Source organism: Chinchilla lanigera, unplaced genomic scaffold (genome assembly GCF_000276665.1).
Source record: "Chinchilla lanigera isolate Chin_1 unplaced genomic scaffold, ChiLan1.0 scaffold00004, whole genome shotgun sequence".
NCBI lineage: Eukaryota > Metazoa > Chordata > Mammalia > Rodentia > Chinchillidae > Chinchilla > Chinchilla lanigera.
Window position 1 is genome coordinate 10,671,793 of NW_004955405.1, and position 24,617 is coordinate 10,696,409.

A 24,617-nucleotide genomic window follows, 5' to 3' on the forward strand; every position below is an offset into this window, starting at 1 on the left:
CTCTCTCTCTCTCTCTCTCTCTCTTTCTTCTTTCTTTCTTATCTTTTTGAGACAGGGTCTCACTATGCAGTTCAGGCCAGCCTTGAGCTCACTTTGTAGCCCAGACTGGCCTTGAACTTGCAATAATCCTCCTGCCTCAGCCTCCCAAGTGCTGGGGTTACAGGTGTGTGCCACCACACCTGGCTTTAACAGTTTCATTTAAAAAATATTATTATTGGTTTGTATACTGGGATTGAGCCCAGGCCCTAACGCATGCTGAGCAAGTGCTGTACCACTGAACTGCACTCACAGCCCTCTAAATTTGCATTTTTAAATAGCAGGAAAGCAAACACAGTAAGCAAAAGAAGGAAAAACTGCCTCAGTCACACTACGTTGAGATATTCATCATAAGTACTGGGGGCGGGTAGTCTTCTTTTCTGTGTACAGTTATTCCTTAGTATCTGAGGGGCCTTGGTTTGAGGATGCCCTTTATATCTCAAAATCTGTGGATGCTCAAGTTCCTTATACAAAATAGCATGGCATATAACCTATGTATATTCTCTCACATACTTTAAGACATTTCTAGGTTACATATAACACCTAAAACATGTAAATCCTATGTCAACAGCTCTTACACTATACTATTAGGAGAATAGTGACATGAAAAAGTCTACATGTTTAGTATTGACACATTTTTTTCCCTACTGTTTTTGATACACAGTGTTGAACCTATGGATACAGAGGGCCAATGTCTATGCATATATACACTCCAATGTGTAACTGAAAGCTTTTATATCATTTTGACTGTACAAGCACTTGGTTTTAATGTCTTTTACCCATTGTTTTGTTGTTTTTTTTTTTTTTAAAAACTTTACGTTTTTATTTTTGTTTCTGTTTTTTGTTTTAGGGTATGGAGGGTTCATTTTTAATAGCAAAAAATTTGTCCTTCATCTTATTTTCTAGAGTAATCGCCTTCCAGTCCATTCTCCTGCAAAAATAGTACAATCTCTCTAATCCACATCAATCCACAATCACACAAAGATTAAATTACAAATGAAAATAATTGTTTCCCCCATCATTGCACAAGTTACCAGATCTCTTCTCTAGAAGTTCTTTCAGGAGACACGGGGATGGCTAGAAAAGTGAGCCTTACCTGACTCCGTGGTGATAGGCAAAGAGAAAAATGTGTCTGAGTAGAGAGGCTTTGTGAACTCTTTCAGGTCCTCATCAAACAACTGAGTAAATGCCCGAATGCTGATTCTGAAAGGAAAATAGATTTATGTAAGTGCAAATTAGTGGCTGAACAGGGTAAAAATGTGTATAAGGAGAAGTGTGGGGGGTACCTGGTAACTTTGTACACAGGGTGGGACATAAATTATGCAATCAGACGGATCTGGGTTCATGCATTCTTTCACTGATCTACTCATCAAATATTTATTGAACTTCTGCTGTGTGCCAGTCCCAATTTTCAGAGCCGGAGATACCACACAAAACAAAATAAAGTCCCTCCCCTTCCAGAGGTCACATTCCCATAGAGGAAGTCAGACCCAAAAAATCCACAAATATATATCAGATGGTGATGTCTTTTTCTATGAAAAAGAAAAGAGCAGCATAAAAAGATGAAAAGCAACGAAGTCCAACTGTGTGAAACTGCTTTATCCAGCATGGTCAGTGAAAGGCTCTTTGATAGGAAGACATATGCATAGAAATCTGAGGAAAGAGAGGGAGAAAGCAGGTTCACATTCCAGGTAGCGGGAGCTTCAGATGCAAGACTCTGGCGGAAACTGGAGCTAGATGGGAAGGATGATGAGCGGACAGGAGAGTTGCTGAAGTTCCTGCCCATCTATCCATGTTGGACAGGACCTGAGGAGCAGCTGGTCCTAAATTCTATAAGCAAGTGGGACACAAGTACTACATCAGATATATCACCTCTGTTCGATCAAAAAGCCTCTGATTCCATCATAGGACACGTCTCATGCTCTTGGCATGAATCAGCCAGTCTGGAGGGCTGAACTCACAGTCTCTGGTGGTGTATTTTAGGGAGAATTTAGAATCATTTGAAGTGAGTGATCAGGATGATGACAGAGAAGACTTAGAAGAACATGATAGTTGATTTCAGATTTAAGCAAAGTTGTGGTATAAAAGAGGAAATAGATGTCATTATTTTTCTTCTTGAAGGTAGAAGTAGGCTGAAGTCGTAGACAGGGAGGAGTGTAGGAACGTACAACTGTTCTCTAGCATCTAGAGCCTGGGCTGTTTCACTGGTAGCAGCTCCCAGTCATCAGGGCGAATCAGATCAGAGGCTGAAGGAGAATGCGCTCTCAGTAAAGTTATAAGGGGGCGCTCCTACCCTAAATTAAAACTGTTTGGGGTGACTTCTTGATTTCTTTGACTATAGGTTTACCAATAGAGTATAGATTCTTTGACTATAGGTTTACCAAAGAGTATTAGGCTTGGCTTATGTAAGGCAACTTCTGCTAGTGTTAATTTAATTCTATGAACATAAATGGAAAACTTCTTTCTTCTTATTTAAAAAAAAAAACCTTTTTAGCCAGGTGTGGTGGCACACACTTGTTATCCCAGCACTCGGGAGGCTGAGGCAAGAGGATTGCTGTGAGTTTGAGGCCCGCCTGGGCTACAAAGTGAGTTCAAGGCCAGCCTGAACTGCATAATGAAACCCTGCTCAAAAAGGTAAAAAAAAAACAAAACCGAAGAATCTGGGCATGTGCTGTGATAATGCTGGAGCAGTCCCGAGCCAGGACAAGTAGTTCTGATCTTCTCACCCCCTTGTTCCAACACATACACAGGTCCAATTGTATCTTGGAAAATGAATGTTATTGGTTCCAGAATATGCATTTCTAAAAGATCCTGGAAATATATTGGAAAACGTCTTCAAAGGACAACAAAAAGTCATTGTGTATTAAATGAGAAGTTCAGGAATTGATATGTAATTTTAATTTAAGTCAGAATTCTATAGCAGAAAGTTAAAGATCATATGGTTCAGTTTCTTTTCATTTGAGGACAGTGAGGTCAAGGAACCTGACCACCTTACTGTGGCCACCATGTTATTCCATTTAGAATAAAAACAAAACCAAACCTGCATTTTCCTGACCTCCAAATTGCCTCTTATCATGATGATCTATTTCCCTTTCAACATGAAACAATGCTAATGCTGCATAGATAATAGGAACCCAACAATGAATGAAAATATACTACAGCCATTGACAAAATAAACTTGCATATCATCTAAACCTGGTATTTGCCATTTTTTTCAATCCCAATGTTTCTCTTTTTTGTATTATTTCCTATGTATTTACTTATTCCCTTAAAAGGAAAAACACACTGGCAGTGTCTGGGGTCACCACAGTGATTACCATCTTGAGACAGGCAGAATTATTCTGGCTAGACCAGAGCATATTCGGCAGCCACCATACAAGAGGCTTCTTAGTATGTGGCTCTCATGTGCTTTGACTTGAAAGGTGATGCCTTCCCTTATCAGGTAGTGTCTGCCTGGCATGTCCTTAACAGGTAGAACCAAACATATATTTCAGAAAGATGGTGTACATGTTCTAGAAGAGAAGTATGCACACCGTGAGCTGGTTACGACAAAAGTGTGTAGCTTTCTCAGAGTGTCTTGACTCCCTCCTTCATTCATTCATCAACATTTCATGAGCACCTCTTTTGTGCCAAGTAGTCAATACAATTTTCTCTGTCCTGTGACATGCTTGTTGCTCCTGTCAGACTGTGAGTTCTCTCAGTCTAGTGAACAAGGCAGATATTGGCTCAAGGTTTAAAAAGCACAGGTACATGCAGGAATAGAGCCAGCCAGAGAAGAGTGGGAAGGGTCCTAAAGAGAGTGAAAAGAAGGTGGAAAAGGCCAGGGGTGGAAGAGCGCTGTGCTGCACCTAGGGAATCTGGAGGAGTGAGAACTGGCAAGAGGGAAGGGTGCACTGGTGCGAAGGGTAGGAGATGAGCTATTATAAGTGAACAGTGATCACAAGAAGCTCTTCATCTAGAAGGTACACAGCAAGACTCAATCTGCCTTACACTTAACCCCTCAAGACAGCCTTGTGATGAGCTGAAGATGAGAGCAAAGATGAGACAGCTGGAATGCTGCTCACAAAGTTACGTAGCTAGGAAGTAGCAGAGCTGGAACTCAAATGCTGGGATGCTTCCAAAGACATCAGTAGCTACTGTGGACAGGAAAGGATGTGTGTCATGTTATTGGCAGGTTCTGATCCAGAAATAATAAGTTTACATAGTTTCTCACTTGCTTTCTCTGTGAAATGCAGTACAGTTTTTCCCTCCTTTATTCACAGGGTCACTTTCTGCTGTTTCAGTTACCCATACTCCACATCCTTCTAAAAGTATTAAATAGAAAGCTCCAGAAATAAACAGTTCATTGAACTGGGCATGGTGGTGCACGCCTGTAATCCCAGCTCTCGGGAGGCTGAGGCAGGAGGATCATTGCGAGTTCGAGACCAGCCTGGGCTACAAAGTGAGCTCAAGGCCAGCCTGAACTGCATAGTGAGACCCTGTCTCAAAAAGACAAACAAAACAAAACAAAACAAAACACAGTTCACTGAATTTAAATTGTGTGCTCTTCTGAGTAGTGTGACAAAATCTTACACTTCACATTCAGTCCCACTGAGGACATAAATCATCCCTTTGTCCAGTATTTCTCCACTGTATATGTTTACCCACCTTTTAGTCACTAGTAGTCATCTTGTTATGATACTAACTGTTGTGGAATCACAGTGCTTGTGTTCAAGTGACCATTATTTTATTTAACAATGGCCCCAAAGTGCAAGAGTAGTAATGCTGTAATACAGGTATGCCAAAGAAAAGCTATGAAGTGTTTTCTTTAGTTAAAATGGGAAAGTTCCAGTCTTAATAAGGAAAGTAAAAACAAAACAAAACAAAAAAACGGTATGCTGACGTTGCTAAGAACAAACTTCTTTGTAAAACTGTGCAGAAAGGAAAAGGAATTTGTATTAGTTTTGCTGTCACATCTCAAAATACAAAAGTTACAGCATGGTGCATGACAAGTGCTAGGCTAAGACTGGAAAACACACATCAAATTACAGGGTTCACTATAAATCCACATTTTTAGTTGTCTTCTTGATAGGGCAAGAGAAACTCTATTTTCTTTTTTTAACTCCATATTAAGAGAAGTCACTTAAGTTCACTTATGCTGTAGTTGACCCCACTCTCCACCCCCTCCCCTTGGTTAGTTATCAATCCACTTAAAAGAGAGCAGAGTCACAAAATGCAATGGAACAAACAGGACAGGTTGGGAAGCAGGTTAAAAGTTAAACTACAATGGTCATCTGGAATCTGGCTGTCCAACAGCTTCTGGGAAAGGTAAACCTTGTGATAATTGTGTGACATTCTTGTAAAATTCCCCAAAATGGGGTAATGGTTACTATGGAAACCTATAAATGTACTTAAACCAAAGGTGAGACCCAGATTGGTGCGGACGTCTTTTCTGGCTTCTGACCAGAGATTGCCCATCCAACGGCTCTCCAATAAAGCTTTGTTTGTGCTTGCCTTTTTGGTCTCTTGTGAGTGCCTGTCTCGTTGGTCTCACTTGCTGTATGACTCTGAGGCCTTGGAACATATGCCCCTCTGAGAAAGATGGACTAATGTGAACTCTTCGCTCTCTACATGTAAATGAGCCAGAAAACCTCAATTTTCCATCTCTAAAAGAGAAAATGATTCTTGATGGACATTTGTTTAGATTTCTTGAGCTCAAGTAATGAAGGACGTGAGGCTTCTTTTGATTTTTATAGGAACTGAAGAATTGCAGTTTTCTGATCTGAAGGATTTATTTTATTTCTTTTTTCCTTTGAGACCTTGTCTCCTTCAAATAGGCTCTTATGTTCTCATCTTGAGGTAAATACAACTAGTAAGTTTGTGTGTGTTTACTCTGGAGGTGCTGACCTTGACCGGGAGGTAACAGCAAGCTTGAGTGAGTCCTGGGCAGAGGTAGGTATGCAGAGTTCTCCCGCAAAATGAGTCTTTTGTTTTAGGGAAATTGGTTGCCTTTGTTGATGTAAAGCAGTGGCCAAGAGCTCTCTTGAATGTGATGCTATGTCAGGGTCTCCTCTTGGAACTGACAGAAGAATTTTATCTACTGAGTCAATATGACTTTGGCACTGACCAACCAGAATGGACACTGCCCACGGAGAACCTGACTGGCTATTATAGTGGCTGCATACCAGCTCTGGCAACACCCAAGAACGAAGGCATATTTTCTGCAAAAGTAATAATCTTAGATGCCTGTAGCCCAGACAATTGCCCAGGTTTCCTTTCTCTTGAGGACTCTGGTTGGGATACCATGTACTTTTGCTTATGCTTGCTAAGTGGAAACAGTGCAGAAAAGAGATCACTCATCTCTAGGACCGGAAGGGCCTGTTGGTTGCAGTGGTACTTCCTGAAATCAAGGTCAAACAGCTACTTTTTGGTCTGCCATCTCAGGGGGAGGGAAATGTGTCCCCACTCATTCAGAGGCCCTTTCCTTTTAAGAGTTTTGCCTGGAAAACAGAGCACTTTCTTCTTTGCACACCTCACAGGGAAAATAAGTATAATCTTATCCCTCATTAAAAATGGAAACCATCACCTCATATTGTTTGGACTTCCCTAAACTCAGTCTTTTTGGATATTTTCACAGTTGTTAACATTATAAACCATTTGACTCATATTAAAGAAGTTGTAGGAGAAAGAATGATCTGTTAAAAGTTTTCATTCTCACATAATAATGGTTTTTGTATAAGGCTGAAAACCCTCTTTAAACATTGCCTGTGAATGGAGGCAGGAACCCGACTTTTATAAATTACCCAGGAAGATATATAGTACTCTTGTAACATAGGCTATTAGTTTACAGGAACTCACAGGCAGTAGATGTTTCAGACAACTGAGCACTGAGTAATACAGCATGTCTCTTGTAGTAAAGTGATGGTAATGTATCTAACCTGTAGGCAGTATGAGGCTTGAGAGGTCCGTCACAGAATTTTTGCTGATTGGGCTCACATTTTCCACCTAGGCTGTCCATCTCTGCTCCAAGCTTAATGTTAAAACTCTTGGAATTGCTGTCAGGACTTTCGGCACATTTGCTGGCAAAATAATTTGTCTGATACACTCGAATGGAGGCATTGTGTCTATATTCCAGGTAGGAAGGGAGAGGGTGCTGTTGTTCTGGCTTCAGCTCATCACTGCCTGAAGGAGAAAACCCAAAATTAAAGTCTGCCTTTCTTGTGACTTGAATGATTTCAGGGGCATTTAACTAGTTTCCTAAGGCTCCCTTCTTAGGCACTATCTCTCGCCATCCCAAAATACAGATTCTGTGATCTAAAAGGATGCTGTGAAATTAATTTTAATTTATTTTTTTCTAAAATAAAAATCATACATGCACATGTATATAATCATTATTTTAGGAAATAAAATGAGGGTGTCTCATTGTACCAAATGATAATGTATCAACCAACACCAGCAAACTGGATAACTCTCCACTGGGACAGTCAACTCACTCAGTAAGCTCTCTACCTAGCCAACAGCCACTGTAGTTGAGCTAATAAGGAAATCCCCCTGACCTTGGAAGTAGGGAAGAGATAAGAGAAATCATATCCCAGGTCACAGCAGTTGTTCCACAATGCATGATCCACATGCCATGCCCAGTCTGATGATTGCCCTATGTGTGGCTCTTTATTATCTTGAGTACAGCTTAATCCTGGCTCCCTCTGAGCAGTTTCCAGAACTCTTCCCTTGTCTATCCAGCCTGCTGTGTGTTTTGGCACTATGAACTAGTTTTGATTTTGGTTGGAGAAAAGCATAATTAGGAAGATAAATATTATGGAGATCAGATACCATTTATAATGAACTTCAGGGAGTGGTACTGTAGGATTCATCACAGCGTCCTGGACTCTTATTTAATAACAATTGCTCACAATCAGTGGATTTAAAAATATTATTATTTTTATAGTTAATCAGTCTTTTACTTATGCCATGGCTGACAATGCAGATTGGTGTATAAGGAAGAAGGAATTAACTTCAAGAACTAAGGTCCTTGTAACATTACATTCCTAACTCCCATTTTAGAAACTTCCCAGGAAGAAATGTTTATGGGGTTTTCTTTACTTTGGTCCCCCCTCCTTAAGTCCCTGTACCCTGCCTAAACCCTGAAGCCACCTTTCAAAGATTCCCTAGTTCCTCTCCTCCCATATATCCCTTCTTCCATAGCCTCTAGCCAGCAAAACTCCCTTCTGACAAGCAAATCTAAGACTCAGATGACAGATAACTTCCTACATTTGGTTGGTTCTTTGGCCAAACATTTGTACTTCTGGAAATAACAGTAGTTGAAAAGCAGTGTTACCTTAGGATGAGTGTGTATTCTATACATGACATTTATAGGAGATGGTCACAGGGGATTGTAACCCACCTCTGTGGACACAATGCAAACCCACTGGCTGTTTTCAGGGGTGTGACTTCCTTTTTGTCACTCCCTTATATTCATGAAGTAAAACATTATCTTCTTGCATAATTAAAAGTAATGTTTCCATAGTTTACAAATTTATCTTCAGTTGTGAAGTATAAGGAAATCTGGATGCACTTTGAAATCACTTGGTAATTGCATAACCAAGTTTAGCACAATTAAATAAAATGTAAAGCACATGGATTGTTAGATACTCAGAATGAAACTAAAATATCATGTAGCCTGGAAATCACTCCACTGTTTGTTGGGTTTAAAGTTTCTACGTTGGCCACAAATTAGTCAAAATTGTCAGAGATGCTTAAGAAACTCAGGTGTGGCACCTTAAGTAATTTTTTAAAATATAAAGAAGGTAAAACGTATTCATGTCATTGCAGGAACAAGCATCTCTCTTGGAGAATTAATATTTAAGGCCTCAATGACAAATGCATACAGAGACATACATAGCTCAGACACAACACCCCTATAGTCATTTGACAAATACTCTATAGATATGTAATAATAAGCTCTAAAAATCACACTGAATGGTTGTATGGAATGTTGCAAAACTTTTATTTAGTATTTGTCTAACCTGTGGGAATTAGGTAGTCACTCAGGAACTTAGGAAACTAGAGAATGAAATATACTATTCAAAATTTACTGAAGAAAGGAGAAATGTTCTTCATGAAGTTTTCCCTCTGTCAAGATTTTGGCTATTTTTGTGAATAGGTAGGTGGTTTGAGTGTGTATGGTCAATCTAGGTATTTGAGACAGAGGGATGAAGAGAATTAAGACACATTGCTGTTTAATGGTAGAATGAAAGAGCAGTGAATACCATTTATGAGTAACAAGCTGGGCATATAGTTCAGTGGTAGTGCTTTCCTGGCACATATGGTCCTAGAGTGGGTGTGTAAGACTGATGATTAGTGAAAAGGATTTTACTGATCAATAAATGCAAAGCATTTCCAACAATGCCTATCAAATAGAACTCAGTAAAGAATAGCTATTGTTATTATTATTATTATAGCTGCTATCTTTTTCCTCTTCTCCTATTTATTAATTAAACCCCAAGGATAATAAGCTTGATTGCTAAAAGAGCCTTGGAGGAGTTTTTAGCTACGTCTTCTTGTATCCAACAGAGACAGAGCTAAATGACACAAAACTTGAAGTCAGTACTCTTGAGAACTTGTCACAGAAGGAACTCCCACACAGCCTTTGAGAAGTCAACTCTGGGTACTAAGCAGAGTTCAGTAACTCTTTCCTAACTTACCGTCAGCCTCTCTCACCACCACTGTGAAGTATTTCACAGCTCCATTGGTGTCACTGAACCAGCTGCAGTTGACAGTAAAGTTGATGGAAGATTTGCTAATTAGCACATCCTTTTCATTCACCCGAATATGTGGGGGTGGAGGAGGAGGGCCTGGAAAAGAGGTGGGAGAGGAACCAACAGGGGTCACAGTGCCGCTTTTACTTCCTAAACAAGTAATAGAACAAAGGTCTCCAGTCATTTACACCGACCCCAGATTTGTGTGTGTGTGTGTGTGTGTGTAAGAGAGAGAAAGGGTGTGTGTTTAAAGCTTGTGATCAAGAAATTCTCCCCTCCCTGAAAGGAAGCAAGCAGAGACTGTGATTTCCCAGTGGCACATTAGACATAATGAAAGAGGCAGCTCTCCAGCAGGATTTCCTGAAGTCGTGGCATCAAATTGCTTAAAAGCTCCATTATCGCTCTAACTATAACAGGCAAAGTGATGTGTTTAAATACTAACTCATTCAGGTACTTTGAAATCATTTAACTTGTTTATTGTCAGCATAAAAATGTTTCCATTTTCCGGAGCCTTTTGGGTCTTCTTCTCCCAGTGACAATAATACAAGCTTATGTACAAGTTAACTGTATGCACACGAGTCGTGGAGACAGATGGGCTAGAGGAAGGTGCAGAACCCTTACCCGTGTGGCAGGAGACCCCAGAAAATCCACAGAGACACTTACGATCTATCATTGTGATGGTGCTATCTTCAACCACCTCGCTGGTCACACCGGCTGATTGTACCTTGATGGATACAAGGTACCTCTTATGGGGTACCAGCATCATGATGTTGAGCAAAGATTTTTCTTTCTCAAGCTTTCTGGAAAACTCAATCTCTTGGGTGTCCATTTTGCGGCATTCAATGCTATACCCATCGAAGTCAGAATCAGGAGGGATCCAAGAACAGGCAATGGCCGTTGAGTTCTGAGGGCGGCAGTGAAGATTTTGTATTTTGTCTGGTTCTAAAGCAGAGAGAGAAGATGCAATTCAGTACTCTGACAGATGTGTTTTTCAGCTCCTTTAGATTCACCTATCTCTGGGATTTAAAGAAATAGTTCTCACTTTTTTCTTTTCTTTCTTTCTTTCTTTTTTTTTTTTTATACTGGGAATTGAGATCAGTGCCTTGTACTTGCCAGGCAGGCACTGCTCACATTTTTCTTAGATTGTTTTCTGAGGAGAAAATTCTCATAGACCTTCAAGGGAATTTCTGGCTGCTAGGTCCCAGTTTGAAAAAAGAAAACATTAAAAGGTAAAACATTGTCCCTTTAGAGAATAACCAAGAGACAATATGTTAGAAATACAAATGCACATGAAATAAGTGACAGAAGTCAGGTACAGAGTGAGGCAGAATAGCTCAGAGGCTGAAGGTACGGCTCAGTCAGGCTGATTACAGGTTTTATTTACCAGTGTGCACTCTTGAGCAAATGACATTTCCATGTCTCATCTGTAAAGTGAGGATGCTGAGAATCTTCCTTACTGTCATGATTTGATGATTGGAGCACACAGGCCACCTAGGACAGCAGCGGACACGCTAACTACTCAATAGATGTGCTCCCTTACTGCAATGGAATAACACACGGGCATTCCTGATTGGTTTTCCTCCAGGCCCTGACTTCTTTCTCCCTTTTCCACGCTTTGCCTGCCCTTCCCTGCTCATGTGCTGTGCTGCAGAAGCAGATGTTGCTGTGGCTCCTCACATGTGCCATACCATCCTATCCTGCTGTGTTTACCATCATTTAGTCATTTTTCTACTGGACACAGTAGCTGACACACATTGGGAACTCAATGAATGACAGCTAATCTTTGTTGTTGTGAATGACACAGCAATGAGCAAAACATTCAGTCTGAAAGAGAAGCCGTTATGGGGCCATGGAAGTTAATAACCAAACTCCTAGGCCTCCCCAGGCCACTGTATGTCAACTATCTCTAATTACATGCTATGAAGGTAACTGTACAGTTTAGATAAGCAGCTTTGGAATTTCAATTGTAGCAACAGAACCATTTGAAAAAGAAACATTCTCAGGTCCCCAACATGTAAAATCAGATGGGCTCTGGTCCTGTGTTTTAAGTATGAGCTGGGGAACCAAAGGTGCCATGCCAGAGTGGAGGCCAACACCTCTTGTTGCAAGCCTCTTTCTCCAGGAGCTTCTGAGAAACCCTCAGGCTCTGGAATAGAACTTGAAAACCTAGGCCTAGACCAGTGGTGGTGAATTGATGGGCTCATGCCACAGCAGGCCCTTCGTATCACTGAAAGCTCTGTAGAAGGTTCACGTCACTGGTCTGGACAATTTAACTTCATTTCAGAGGTCAAAAGCCTTGATAAAGAAATTTAAAAGCCTTCCCACTGTCCTGTTGGCCATAGCACACCAGACAGTAACAGTTCTAGATGGTGATAATCAATGAGGTCAACCCATTTAAAAAGCTCACAGAAACATTGTATGTTGTGAGGTATAAAGATAAAATGATGGACCTTAAGGACATAGAACGGAAAAAAAGTTATGCCATTCCCTTGTTGAGTTTGTATGGTACATGTTACAAATTTTTCCCTTTCCTCTTTATGTATTCTTTCTCTCCCCCAAATTAAAATTACATATCATGTATAAGCCTTGTAGGTAGGAAAGGCTATGTAATTTTCAGGGCCCAGTGCCAAATGGAAATGGGATGTCTGTTGTTCAAAAACTAGTAAGAATTGTGATGTACTACACCAAAAACAAAACAAAACAAACAAAAAGACAAAGACTGGGAAAAAACAGAGAGCTGGACAGAGTAGAAAGTGCTTGCCTAGGAGGCTCAAGGGCCTCAGTTCAATCCCGAGTACTGCAAAATATAAAACAAAATACCCTCCTTAAGCTGGACAGAATATCCATGGACTTTGGAACAAAAACAAAAGGCACAACAGACATAATAAGAATACCTGAAGGAGAAGAAAGGAAAGCATAGAAAAACTACCCAGTATTTGAAACAATAATGGTTTGAGAATTTACACAAATTAATGTCAAGTGAAAAACCACAGATACAGGAATCTCACAGAACACCAAATAGGATAAATGCCAAAAAACTGTACCTAAGCGTATAATTTTCACACTGCAGAAAATCAATGACAAACTCCTGAAAGAAGCCAGAGAAGAACAAATAAACCTATAGAGAAGCAAAGATGACAATAAACAAACATAAGACCTACAATTTGTTCATCATGGTTGGAGCGTAATCTAAGTACAGAGATGATTTTTTACTTTCCTTTCCTTTTTTTTTTTCAGTGTTGAGAGGGAACCTAGGGTCTTGTCCATGCTAGGCAAACACTGTACCACTGAGCTATAGCCCCAGCTCGTCTAATGATTTCATTTAAGAATTATAGACTTCTGTTTTGTTTAAGCCTCTCATTTTGGGATTTCTATTACCTACAGCCAAGCCTAGTTCTAAAACAGTCTTCCAAAGGAAAGAAGGGAGGAAGGAAAGAATGAATGAACTGAAAAGAAGGAAGAGAGAGAGAGAGAGAAAGGAAAGAAAAAAAGAAATGGAGAGAGAGAGAGAGGGAGTCAGGCACGAATAGTTATTTCTTATAAAACACAACATGGCAACGTTGCCTCTTCATTAGGTCTTACCTCTTCATTACTAGTGTCCTCTGGAGCATGCCTCATTTGGTAAATGCCTGTATTAAATTCTAATATGCAGGGCCTGAACTATAACAGTGCAGATGGTAACAGTCCAGATGTGATGTACAAGCCCACTCTCCACCAGTGTTGAATGAGCTTCTAAATGGAGCTCCTCAGACACAGTTGGGAAAGGCAGTCTCAGGTCCTTCTTTAAGCTCACCTTGTGGCTGAATAAGAATGGACCCTGGGCCTGGAATTTTTCTCAGGTGGCTTGTGCCGAGCTGATCACTTATTGTGGGAATACCTTCCCTTGTTTTGAGCTTAATGTCGATGCACGCTCTTTTTCTGCTTACGCATGTGCATCACATGGTATCAGACCAACACCATGCTACATATGTCTTCTGAGCAGTGGACAGAAGATGCTTCTACTACAGCCTGAGAAGGGTGCACATAGTCAGTTAGTCTGCACCAGTGGCTGGGAGAGACGTGTCTGGGAGGGACTGATGCAGAAAACTCAATCTGGTCTTTCTCGGTCTCCTCTCTATGTGAGCAAAACTTTGTTCTGCCCTAGGCTTGACTATTCTGCATTTCCCTTCATGACTGCAATACCAATATGCCAGGAGCAGAAATGCTTGAAGTTCTGTCCTAGGTTTGGTAATCAGTAGACGGTGTTCTGCTTAGCAGACTGAACAGACCTTGACTGTAGTAAGTCACTGAGAATTCAGCCCGAGCTTGCTATAAACTAAAACTCTTAGTTCTTTCTCAAACACAACGATCTGATGCCATACTGCTCTTTGGATACAAGGTGGAACACAACTTATGCCTGTTTCAGAGTTAATGTTTATTGAATAAATGAAACTATGTATTTTATTGACAGCCAATAATGATCTGAGCCAATCTTGAAAGCCACATTTACTGGATATAAATTGGTTTCTCTGTTTTTAGTTTTGTTCCTTTCAATCTGTTCTCTACTGTGCACCTGGAGTGACTTTCTGATATGATTAAGCATAATTTCTGATGATAAAGTTCAAAGTGGACACCACAGCATACAAGACATTTTACAATCTGATGGTCTTTATCCTCATCTTTCGGGCTCTGGCCAGATAAACTTTCTTTTGTCCCTTGATCTTGCAATATTTTGTTCTCTCTACCTGGAATATTCTCCACTTATTTTTACCACTTCTAGCAGGTGAATTTTTCTTTAGGTTTTGATTTGGATGTTTCTTTTTCTAGGAAGCTCCCTTGATAGTACTATTTTTTCCCCACACTGCATCCAAAATCTAATTGTCTTTTTAATAGTAATAATACCCTCAATCAAAGCTCCACTTGAGCAGAATTATTTACTGTCCAGTTCATGTTTACTGAATGAAAAAAATTATATTCTCATCTGTCTGCATTCAAATCCAATGAATCCCAAATAAAAATGTGGATTCTAATCAAGCCTTGTTGAGTATATATTTCCTCTCACTCCATCTAAAACTCAAGAGTAGAAAAACATGTCATACTTGTCCTCACAGATCCAGAAACTGGTTTGCTGTAGGTTTTCCAGGAATCACCACTGACAGTCTTGACACTGAACTGATAGGATCTCCCTGGACGAAGACCATACACAATGCGTCCTTCTGACTTTTTGTTGCTGTAGGGATTGAAGATTGTGAGCGGATCTCTGGGGAGCCATTGCAACTCAAAGTCACTGTAGTCTGTCCAGTCTGGGGGTCCTTTCCAGGTGATGGCTAAGGATGTATTTGCAACATCAGCAAATGACAGAAGACTGGGAGGACTTGGGGCTGTGTGTAGGAAATAAAAAGCCACATAACCACATCAGTGCTCAATATATACAAAGAAGATCACTGAATGACATCAGATATATTGTAATGCACTTTGTAGGAAAATACAGTTTGGTAAAAGAGCAGTAGGAGCTTTAAGTTATACTATTTACCATGTATAAGGCACTGTCCATAAGTGTATTATGTGCCTTTCAGTATTCATGATCAGAACTTCCTTACCAGGGTACTGCAGAGCATTACTGTGCCCTGAATGGGTAATAGTTGTGGGAAATTGTTGATTCCATTAGGTTTTGGGGTTCAAGGATGTGGATTCATAGATAATTGTGCCCAGTTATAGATGGTATTAACTGACCCCAGAGTGGCACTGATTGACCCCAGGATGGCATACAGATACTATCAGTGTGTGCCTAAGATGTAAAAACATTTAGGAATCACAGGTCATAGCAACATAATGATGTATATCATTATTTCCACTTTACAGATATGAAAACTGAGGTTTAGAGAGGTCCAGTGACTTACCAGCTTCATATAGGTTAGTGGCAGTGCTAAGTTAAGGGCCTAATTCTTTTTTATTACAGTGTGTATCTTTTATCCACTGTACCATAATGCCTTTGTAAAAGTTAGTGCATAGCACATCATTGCTAATTTTATTTATTATTAAGACCATAATTTAAAATGTCTTTCAATTAAAAGAAAGCTACTTCCCTGCAACACTTGGCCACTGGCGACTGAGTTTCTCACCTGTTCTGCCCTCCCCTGTGATCCTGTTGCTGAGATCTCCGCTATGAGTCACCACACACAGTGTGTACTTCCTCCCAGGGACCAGGCCGTGAAAACGCCACTCTGTGAGGTCCCTGTGTTTCCAGTTCTCCTTCTTGGTGCCATTGGGATTGTAGAGAATCAGCTCATAAAAGTCGAGGTCCCCAGGGGCTGCAGTCCAGCTGAACCAAAGGCTGTCTGTCCTGTTCTCATTAGATCCCTTGAGATGGCTGACAGCGGCTGGGACTTAAACAGAAAAAAAATCTCTTACTGAGAACAGAGCAGAGCCAAAGGCATTTTGGCCTACAGGTGAGAATCTACACTGCGCTGGGCACATAAGCGAGCAGTACACATTGTGGGGTCAGCCCTTAACCTCATTCACGCCACGCGTATTGAGAGGCATGGTGGCTAGTGATGTACAAATTAAAGCGAAGCAAAAGGAAACAAAACAGGTGGTGACTTCTATACGCTTGCACTTTGATAAAGCGGTACAATAAAATCTTCATTAATGTTTAATACTAAGCAAGTGATTCACCCGTTAGGTTATAAAAGGCCCCAAAAATATTCATGAATGGTTCCACCTCCTCCCGTCCTGACCCGGCCTGCTGGCAGCCTCGATCACACAGTACCTCTCACCGAGTCTCTGTTTCCTGTTCATTTGCCTTTGGGCTCTCAGCTTTTTCATCAGAATCTGCACTGCTCTATCTTCATTTAAGAAAAGACTCCCTAGCCACTCCTCCCACTTTGCAAGTATAAATTAGTCACACTGCCCCCCCCCACCAGCTCTTTGGGTACATAAGCTTTGCTATTCTTCAGACAGTGAAGGTGTTGCTCTCTTTGGGGTAACTTTGCAGATTAATGAGCAGGTCCGAGCGGTGGGACGGGGCAGGCTGCCTTGGAAATGGTAACATCTGGGCAGTTCGATTTCTGCTCCAAGCTTATCACTGCTCTTTTTCATCTTTTCAAAAAGAACTTCTGCTGGTGCTCTCAGGCTATGTTCTTCACACGCCTCCTGCACCTTCCTGTCTCAGCTGAAATGCCCTCCTGTTTAAAGCGTTGTTTTGTCTTTCCAAGTCACTGTCCTGACACATTTTAAATTTCTTTCATAGAATTTAAGGCGTTCCAAAGTGCTATCTCTTTTCAATTTACTGTCCTAGTTCTTCTCTCCCTTAATGTAGAGCTCTCGGAAAGAAGAGATCTTGTCTGCCTTGTTCACTGTTGCATCTCAGTAATGCGCCACATGCTTGGCACATAAGAGCACTCAGACACAATTGTCAAACCACAAAAAGAGCTGAATAGGAGGAAAAGGACTGAAGTTATGTAAAAAGAGGTGATTCCATTTCTCATGTGCAGCCCAGAGACCTCTGTCTCTCTCTGTCTCCCTTTCCCTCTCTCACTTCTTGAAACCCTTCATTTTCTTTTATGTTCTACTATGTTTTCAATTCAGTCATTTTGTTTGTCCAATTTGTGGCTGCCCTTCTCTGGACCTGCCTCTGTTCCATTTGCTTCTTGTAGAAAGCCAAAGAGCATTGATTGAATAGAACCATGATGGGTTACAACCTTCTTGTATAGTTTGCTGGGAAGTAGAGGAGCCAGATTCATTTTTCACCAAATCCTATGAGGTAAATAAGTGAGGCAAAAGAGCAGAAGCCAGTACAGAAATTTCTCACAAATTACTCACACATAATCAAAAATATAATTTAGGGTCTAAAAGCCTGAAGGTCACAAACATCATAAAACTACCCCTGGGTGGAGTAGGAAAGCCAGAATAAGTCAAGAAAGAGCCAGTGAACACAGCTTCCTTGGTATGCACCATTGCTTGGGTCCCAGTGAGTCTTACCTGTTCTCCCGAATATGAATGACTCATTAGACAGCTCCCCACTGTGAGTGACAATCACCATTTTATACATTCGGCCTTGCAGTAAGTTCTGGAAAGAGAAGCTCTGGACTTGTGGGTCAACTTGTGCTCTTTCTTGAAGAGTTCGATCTGGGTTGTACAGAAAGATGTTGTACCAGTTGAGTTCCCCCTCTGAGGAAGTCCAGCTGAAGGATAGATGTTTAGTGGAGTTTTCTGTGATCCTCAGATTGGTGACAGCTGCTGGCACTGGAAAAGTAAAGGCAGAAAGAATAAGACAGAGTTCTGGTGTGCCACTGCTGTAGCCTAAGATCAATGCCTGGGTAGATGCCCTCAACCCAAGGTCCCCGCATTAAAATAAGTTGACTTTCATTGGCTGTAAAGAAAGCACCCTTTTTGATAGTGTTTGTCCCTGTTTCTTATATGGGGAACTCTTAGGACCTTGGAAACAACCCTTTCCAGTGGATGTTCACGTCTGTGATCTCATGCTATTCCCAGTGTAGACTTCAGACAGGAACACAGGGTCCCTTAAGGAAGCCCCCAGGCATGGTGGCCTGGGTTCACATTGGCCAAGTCATCATGTCTATCCACACCAAACTGTAGAACAAGTTTTGATTGAGGCCCTGTGCAGGATCAGGTTCAATCTATATCTCAAAGAAATGAGGCTTCACCAAGCTTAATGTGGATGAACCCGAAGTCATGGTGGCTGGTCCCCAGAGGCTATGGGATCAGATACATCCTCTGTCATGGTCTCTTGAATGAATGGCAGGCCCTGCACTCATAAAGGCATCTACTGTGCTGCTGCCTCCTTAGTCATGCCTTCCAGTACATCCTACTTCATGTCCAAAACAAAAACAACAAAAAATATTGATTCCATAGAGACTGGAAAAGAAAGGAAATCTGGAAGTTTGAAAATTACTGATGCTGAAACTATTATTTAAAAAAAAAATACACAAGAGAACCAAACACATCAGTAAGGGGAAACTGGCTTAGTCCCTTTCCTTGTTGCTGGGATAAATAACTGACACTTGCAACTTAAGGGAGGAGAGGCTCACGGTTTCAGAAGTTTCAGTCCATGTTCATCAGGTACAAATGCGGAATCGTCACAGTGGAAAGGCCTGGGTGGAGGGAGGCCACTTACTCCATGGTAGCCAGGAAACAGAGCAAGAAGAGAGGAGCTGAGGAGAGAGCTATACCCTTCCGGGTCATGTGCCCGCTGATGCGCCTCCTCCAACCAGGTCCTAGCTCTGAACAACATGTCAGCTATGAAGCCATTGGTGGACAATCCACCCATGAGTATAGCACTGCCACGACCCAATCACCTTCCAAAAGCCTGGCCTCTGAGTGTTTGAGGCTTTGGGAGCACATTCCAGATTCAGACCCCAACAGAAATTATCTTCATAGGTTTTTGTTTTGGTTTAGAACAAATATTAATCTAACCTAGGTGACTAAATATTTCTCTAATACTGAGAACTGGATCAGAGATGGACAGACTAAGGTTATGGGAAGTAAGGAAGAACTGTAAGGAGAGGAGAGTGGGTGGCAACAAAGGGGAAAAACAAATAGAGAAAACTGGATTTAGGGATATGGGAAAGAGAAGCAATATGGAAAGCCAAAGCCATTAAAAATAGCTGCTAGAAATGACCTACTTTCAGACTGCTGGCACACATGCAGCTTGGTTCCTTGGACATCATAAGATGCCCATGGAAACAGAACAGGACACCTGTTGATTTCACTTGGATTCTCCTCCTTTTACCCCAAATACTCTTTCTTTTGCTGTTTTCTGCTTTATCCTCTCCTTATTCCAATCCCCTAAAAGTTGATATTTTCCACAGTTCCACCCTTTGTCCCTTTCCTATTTTATAACATTAGCTAAGCAATTAACCTCATTCCCTTGGTGGATTTAACTGGCATTTTGGACCAAACCTTCCTGTCCCTCTCACTTCTCTTCTGAGCTCAGATCAACTTTTTCCCACTTGCCTATGATTCCCTCTCTTTGCAATCATTCAGATATCTCCAGCTGAACATAGACCTGAAAAGATTTCTCCTTGACCCTCATTCCTTTTGCTTCTCTTTCCTAATTAATGACATTACCTTCCACCAGACACCCCAGGTGGAAACTGGAATCTACTATTTCTCCTTTTATAATGAACATAACCATCATGTACCACTTTAACAATGCAGGCATATTTCTTTACTATAGCCACTACTTTTCATCCGGGACCCTTATTATTCTTTTCCTGCAGTTGTCTTGTGATGCTCATGACCTTTCTGACTCGCTCTTCTTTCCTCTTGTTCTCACTCACTCTGTGGCAGGCACACGAGCCGTTTTACTCTTCTTCTGATAGATCAGGGGTCTGCCCACTCAGGGTCTTGGCCTGACCGCTGGATCTGCATTGGAATACTCTTTGTGAGACAGTTGCATGGTCTTGTCACTTCTTTCAGATTTTTACTCAAATAACACACTCTCATTGAAGTCTTTGAGGACTGCACTATCTAAAGTTATAGTCCCCGGCATTTGCTGTCTCACTCTCTGGCTTTGATCTTGTCCTTGAATCTCTTATATATTTTGCTCATTTTGTTTACTGCCTTCCTCCCTTACTAGCATAAAAACTTTATGACTCTGAGAGTTGTTGCTAATTTACTTCTGTGTACCCAGCAGTCGGAACAGTGTGAACATGTAGTAGTTACTCAGTCATGACAAAATTAATGAACAGGTGTGCCTTCCTCTGGTAACTTCTCCATTTAATCTATTTCCCATTGCCAGCTGACTTATTTTTTCTAAGGTACAAATTTTTATTACAAAATGATTACTCTTTGGCTGAGATTTTATTGCTTTCTCACTGCTTACAAGTAAAAAAAAAAGAGAGAGAGCTAAACCCCTGAGGAAAGGTATACTTTGGCCCCAATCTGACTTAGCAACTTCAGCTCTGTGGCATGTGGTACACACTTCAGTCACAACTGCTTCTCTTTCTCCTGCCCACTGGCCTCAGTACAGGTTAGTCCGTCTGCACAGGCTGCCTTCTCACCTTGTGTCTGCATGCAGAACCGCTTTGTCATTCATGACTATCCAGAAATGTTACTTTTTAAAGTAGTTCCCAATTCTACCCAATGTCTATGTTTTCCCCAGTGTAGGACTTTCCTCTTTTACACACAATCCTTATCACAGCTTATCATCATTATTGTTCATGTGTCTGTCCCCCTCACCAGTCAGTCCTTTCTGTGAGGATAAGAAGCACAATTTGTCTTTCTGTCCCTAACATTATTACCAGCCTCCTGCAGACGTAGGCACTTACTAAATAAGTACCCAGTTAGGCTACTGTAGTCACAAAATGGCCTCCCAAATACTTGTCTTAATGCCCAGAACCTGTGAATATGTTCAAAAGGGACTTGGTAGGTGTGATGAAGTTACAAATCTTGAGACGGGAAGATTGGACTGTCAGAGGGTGACCAATGCAATCACAAGGTTTTTTTCTGATGAAAAGAGTAGCACTCTCTCTTTCTCTCTCTCTCTTTCTCTTCTCTCTCTCTCCCTCTTGAAACCCAGGGCCTCACCCATGCTAAGCAAATGCTCTGACACTGAGCTACAACCTCAGCTTTTTAAACTTTTGTCGTTACTATTTTAATTGTACAAGTTTATGGGTACAGTGTGATAATTTAATATATATGTATATATAATGTATAGTGATCATATCAAGGCAAATCTACCTTTTAAAAAAAACTTAGTTTTTATCAATATACAATAATTATATGTATTTGGGGGGTACCACTGCAATGGCAAGCAGAAACACTGAAATGATGCACAGGATTTGGAGGCAGATTTATTTATGTCGATGGGCACTGATCAGGATCATTCCCAGAATATCAAACCCTGATCTCTGGTGCTCTGGGACTTACATTGGATGAGCAAGCAGGAAGTCCAGAGGCAGAATGGCTTGTCAGTGGGGATTGGTTTATACAATGTGCATCACAGTGACAGTCCTTCTCTGTGACAGGAGCAACCAGATCTGACCAGGAATTATTATTATCTGGGCAAAACTAAACACACTGAAGTACATTGGCGGAGGGTGACTAATTACCTGTTCGGCCTTCAGTTTGGGCTTCCTTGCTAAAGAGACTTCCACTGACAGTTAGGATTTGTATCTTGTATTTCTTGCCCGGGGTTAGATCTTCAAACTTGTGCTGCTTAGCAGTAGCTGGCTCTGATGTGTTGCTCAGAAGGATCCCATTTTCATTTAGAAGCAGGATATCATATCTTTCCGCCACGCCAGTGGCTTTTTGCCAACTTACTATTAAGGAATGACTGCTATATGCATTGTCTGCACTTACTCCCTGGACAGACGCTGGAACTACAATGAAACAAGAGAAGCAAGAAAATTCAATCACTTCTGGTAAAGTAACTGATTGAGAAAAACTGTTAGATTACATCAGATCAGACTGAATTAGATTGAACTCCTCATCTCCCTGCCCCAATCTTCTATCTTTTGTGTCTTTCTTTTGGCCCAAGTCAGAAACGTAGATTGTCGCTCTCACCATTCCACATAGAATCAAACATAGATCTCAAAGTGTCTGTATCCTTATTCTTTTTTCCTTTGCATCTTTCTCCTCTCTCCTTCCCTCCTGTCGCTATATTAGGACAGTGCTATCTGTTGCATACATTATTGCAAAACTCCTCTGCACGCTTCATTACTCTCACTGTTTTAAATTCCACGCCACACTTAGCATATTCCCACGGCTATTCCATGCGAAGGGCATTCTGTGGCTTCCTATAATTCTAAAACACTTTGCCAGCCACACAAGGCCCTTCATGATTTGGTTTGTCTACTTACCCAGACACACGGCTCGCATTCTTTAGTCTAGCATACTAAATGACATGTGTGCCCTCTCGCCTCTAGATCTTTGCTTTTTCTGCTGGAGCGAAGTGAACTTATACTTCATCTGGCAGACCTCTTGGTGTCTGTGTAAACATTACTGCCTCTTAGAAGCCTTCCTTGACTTTTTCTTTGCTCCCAGAAGATCAAAAACTTGTATAATAATTGCCTTTTCACTCCTCTATCTTCTTCATTAGATTATAAAGTTCTTAGGTCAGCAGCTCTGTCTTCCTAATGAATTCTCACTTTTTAATATAGTGCTACATAAGGTTAGATGCATCTAGTATAGCTATAGATATGAATTACATGCATAGTAGGGCATGGCTGAGAGGCCATAAGCCCTGCTGCTAAATAAATCGTCAAAAGAATAGGAGGCATCTAAGAAATATTGTATTACGGAAGACAGGGAATGGGATTTGGAGCCGGATGGACCTAGGTTGAAATTATAGCTCTAGTTCTTATTACACGTTCACGTGCTGATGTTGAATAAACTCTCAGAGTCTTATTTTTCTCATCTGTAAGACGGAGACAGTGATCTTGCAGTATAACTAGATATTATTTTAAATGCCTGGCATTTTGTAAGTACTTATTTTTTGTTTTAAAAATAATATACTAATGATGACACTGACAAACAAATAGATACAGTTCACTTGATAGTTATCACAGGTACAGCAGATGGCAAGGTATATTTTTTCCTTCAAAAATAATTTTGAAGAAAACATGAAATTTTGAAAGGTGCATCGTGTTCTTGTTAATATTAAAAATTTATACCCTTTAGCAAGTATAAAAATTTATTCGAGTGATTTGGTTCCCATTTACTTTCATTTGTTTTGAAAATCACTAAGAAAAATGGAAAGAAAAAATGAGAAAGGCTCTTGAAACTATCACGAACTTCACAATCCTGGGAGGTGTAAAATTTGAACTTATTGATTTGTACACAGCTAGGCCCACTCACTGTTCTATTACAGGAAACCATGCGGCGTTCTACCACATGGCCCTTCTGCAAGTGGACGCTCACCTGTCCGCCCAAATGCACCTATCTCGTTCCTCAGGGACCCGCTGATGGCGGCAATCACGATCCGGTACTGTTCTCCCGCCTCCAGTCTGTGGAATGTGTGCTCTGAAACATGCTTGGGGATGGTCTGAAACTCAACCTTCTGATTCTGCCTGAATGCAGACACCACGTAAGAGTCAACGTCTCCACTGCCAGGGGTCCAGGTCACCATCAGGCTATCTGTTGCTCCACTGGGAGAAATGTGAACATTTTTGACAGTGCTAGGCACTAAAAAAAAAAAAAAAAGAATTAAATATCATAAAGAGAACAGACTGTGGAAATTTATAACGTTTCCATGCAGGGCTGGGGATATAGTGGCTCAGTGGCAGAGTGCTTGCCTAGCACGTGCAGGTGTTCAATCCACAGCACTGAAAAAAAGAAAAAGAGGAAGGGAGAGAAGAGGAGAGGGAGGAAGAGAGGGATAGTGAGTTGTCAGGCTTTTTCTATTTCAGCTTCTACTGAAAGAATACGCATGAAAGGAAAGGTATCAATCTGCCATCTTCCTCTGACCTTTCTACCTAAACTGAAGTCGATGGGGGAACATTTAGAGAGGGAGATCAAAGCCAATTACTGGCAATGAAGAGTGCCACTAATGTAGAGGGGCTAATTAGATTGCCTCAGTCTAGGTCTTGTTTCACTCACTTCCTAGCTGTGTGACTCTAGGTACCTTTTTGAGCCTCTATAAAAATTTAGTTTCCTCATAAAAAGATGGCAATGATAACAGTAACTTCACATAGAGTTCTGAGGATTGAACAGAGTGTAGATCTATAGTGCTTTGTTGTGATTCATGGTAAGCTGTCAATAAATATCATTATAGTAACACTCACAAGAGAGTTTCAAAGAAGTGACATCTATGTAAGAGTTATTTATTAAAATATAATGATCTGGGGCTGGGGATTTAGCTCAGCGGCAAAAGCGCCTGCCTGGCAAGCGCAAGGTCGTGAGTTC

At 41.0% G+C, this 24,617-nt stretch overlaps 1 protein-coding gene across 2 annotated transcripts in view; it reads right to left on the bottom strand.

Annotated features, from left to right (window-relative positions):
* Positions 1 to 24,617, bottom strand: part of Ptprb (protein tyrosine phosphatase, receptor type, B) — a 119,133-nt gene that overhangs the window by 24,016 nt on the left and 70,500 nt on the right. For both annotated transcript variants that reach the window (XM_005374312.1, XM_005374311.1), the window contains exons 14-22: positions 23,634 to 23,897; positions 21,824 to 22,093; positions 17,730 to 17,993; positions 15,872 to 16,135; positions 14,849 to 15,130; positions 10,434 to 10,712; positions 9,717 to 9,866; positions 6,954 to 7,197; positions 1,133 to 1,239 (exon numbers count right to left, since the gene is read on the bottom strand). In XM_005374312.1, coding sequence (XP_005374369.1) covers positions 1,133 to 1,239; positions 6,954 to 7,197; positions 9,717 to 9,866; positions 10,434 to 10,712; positions 14,849 to 15,130; positions 15,872 to 16,135; positions 17,730 to 17,993; positions 21,824 to 22,093; positions 23,634 to 23,897 — 2,124 coding nt within the window. The remainder of the gene's footprint in view (positions 1 to 1,132; positions 1,240 to 6,953; positions 7,198 to 9,716; positions 9,867 to 10,433; positions 10,713 to 14,848; positions 15,131 to 15,871; positions 16,136 to 17,729; positions 17,994 to 21,823; positions 22,094 to 23,633; positions 23,898 to 24,617) is intronic.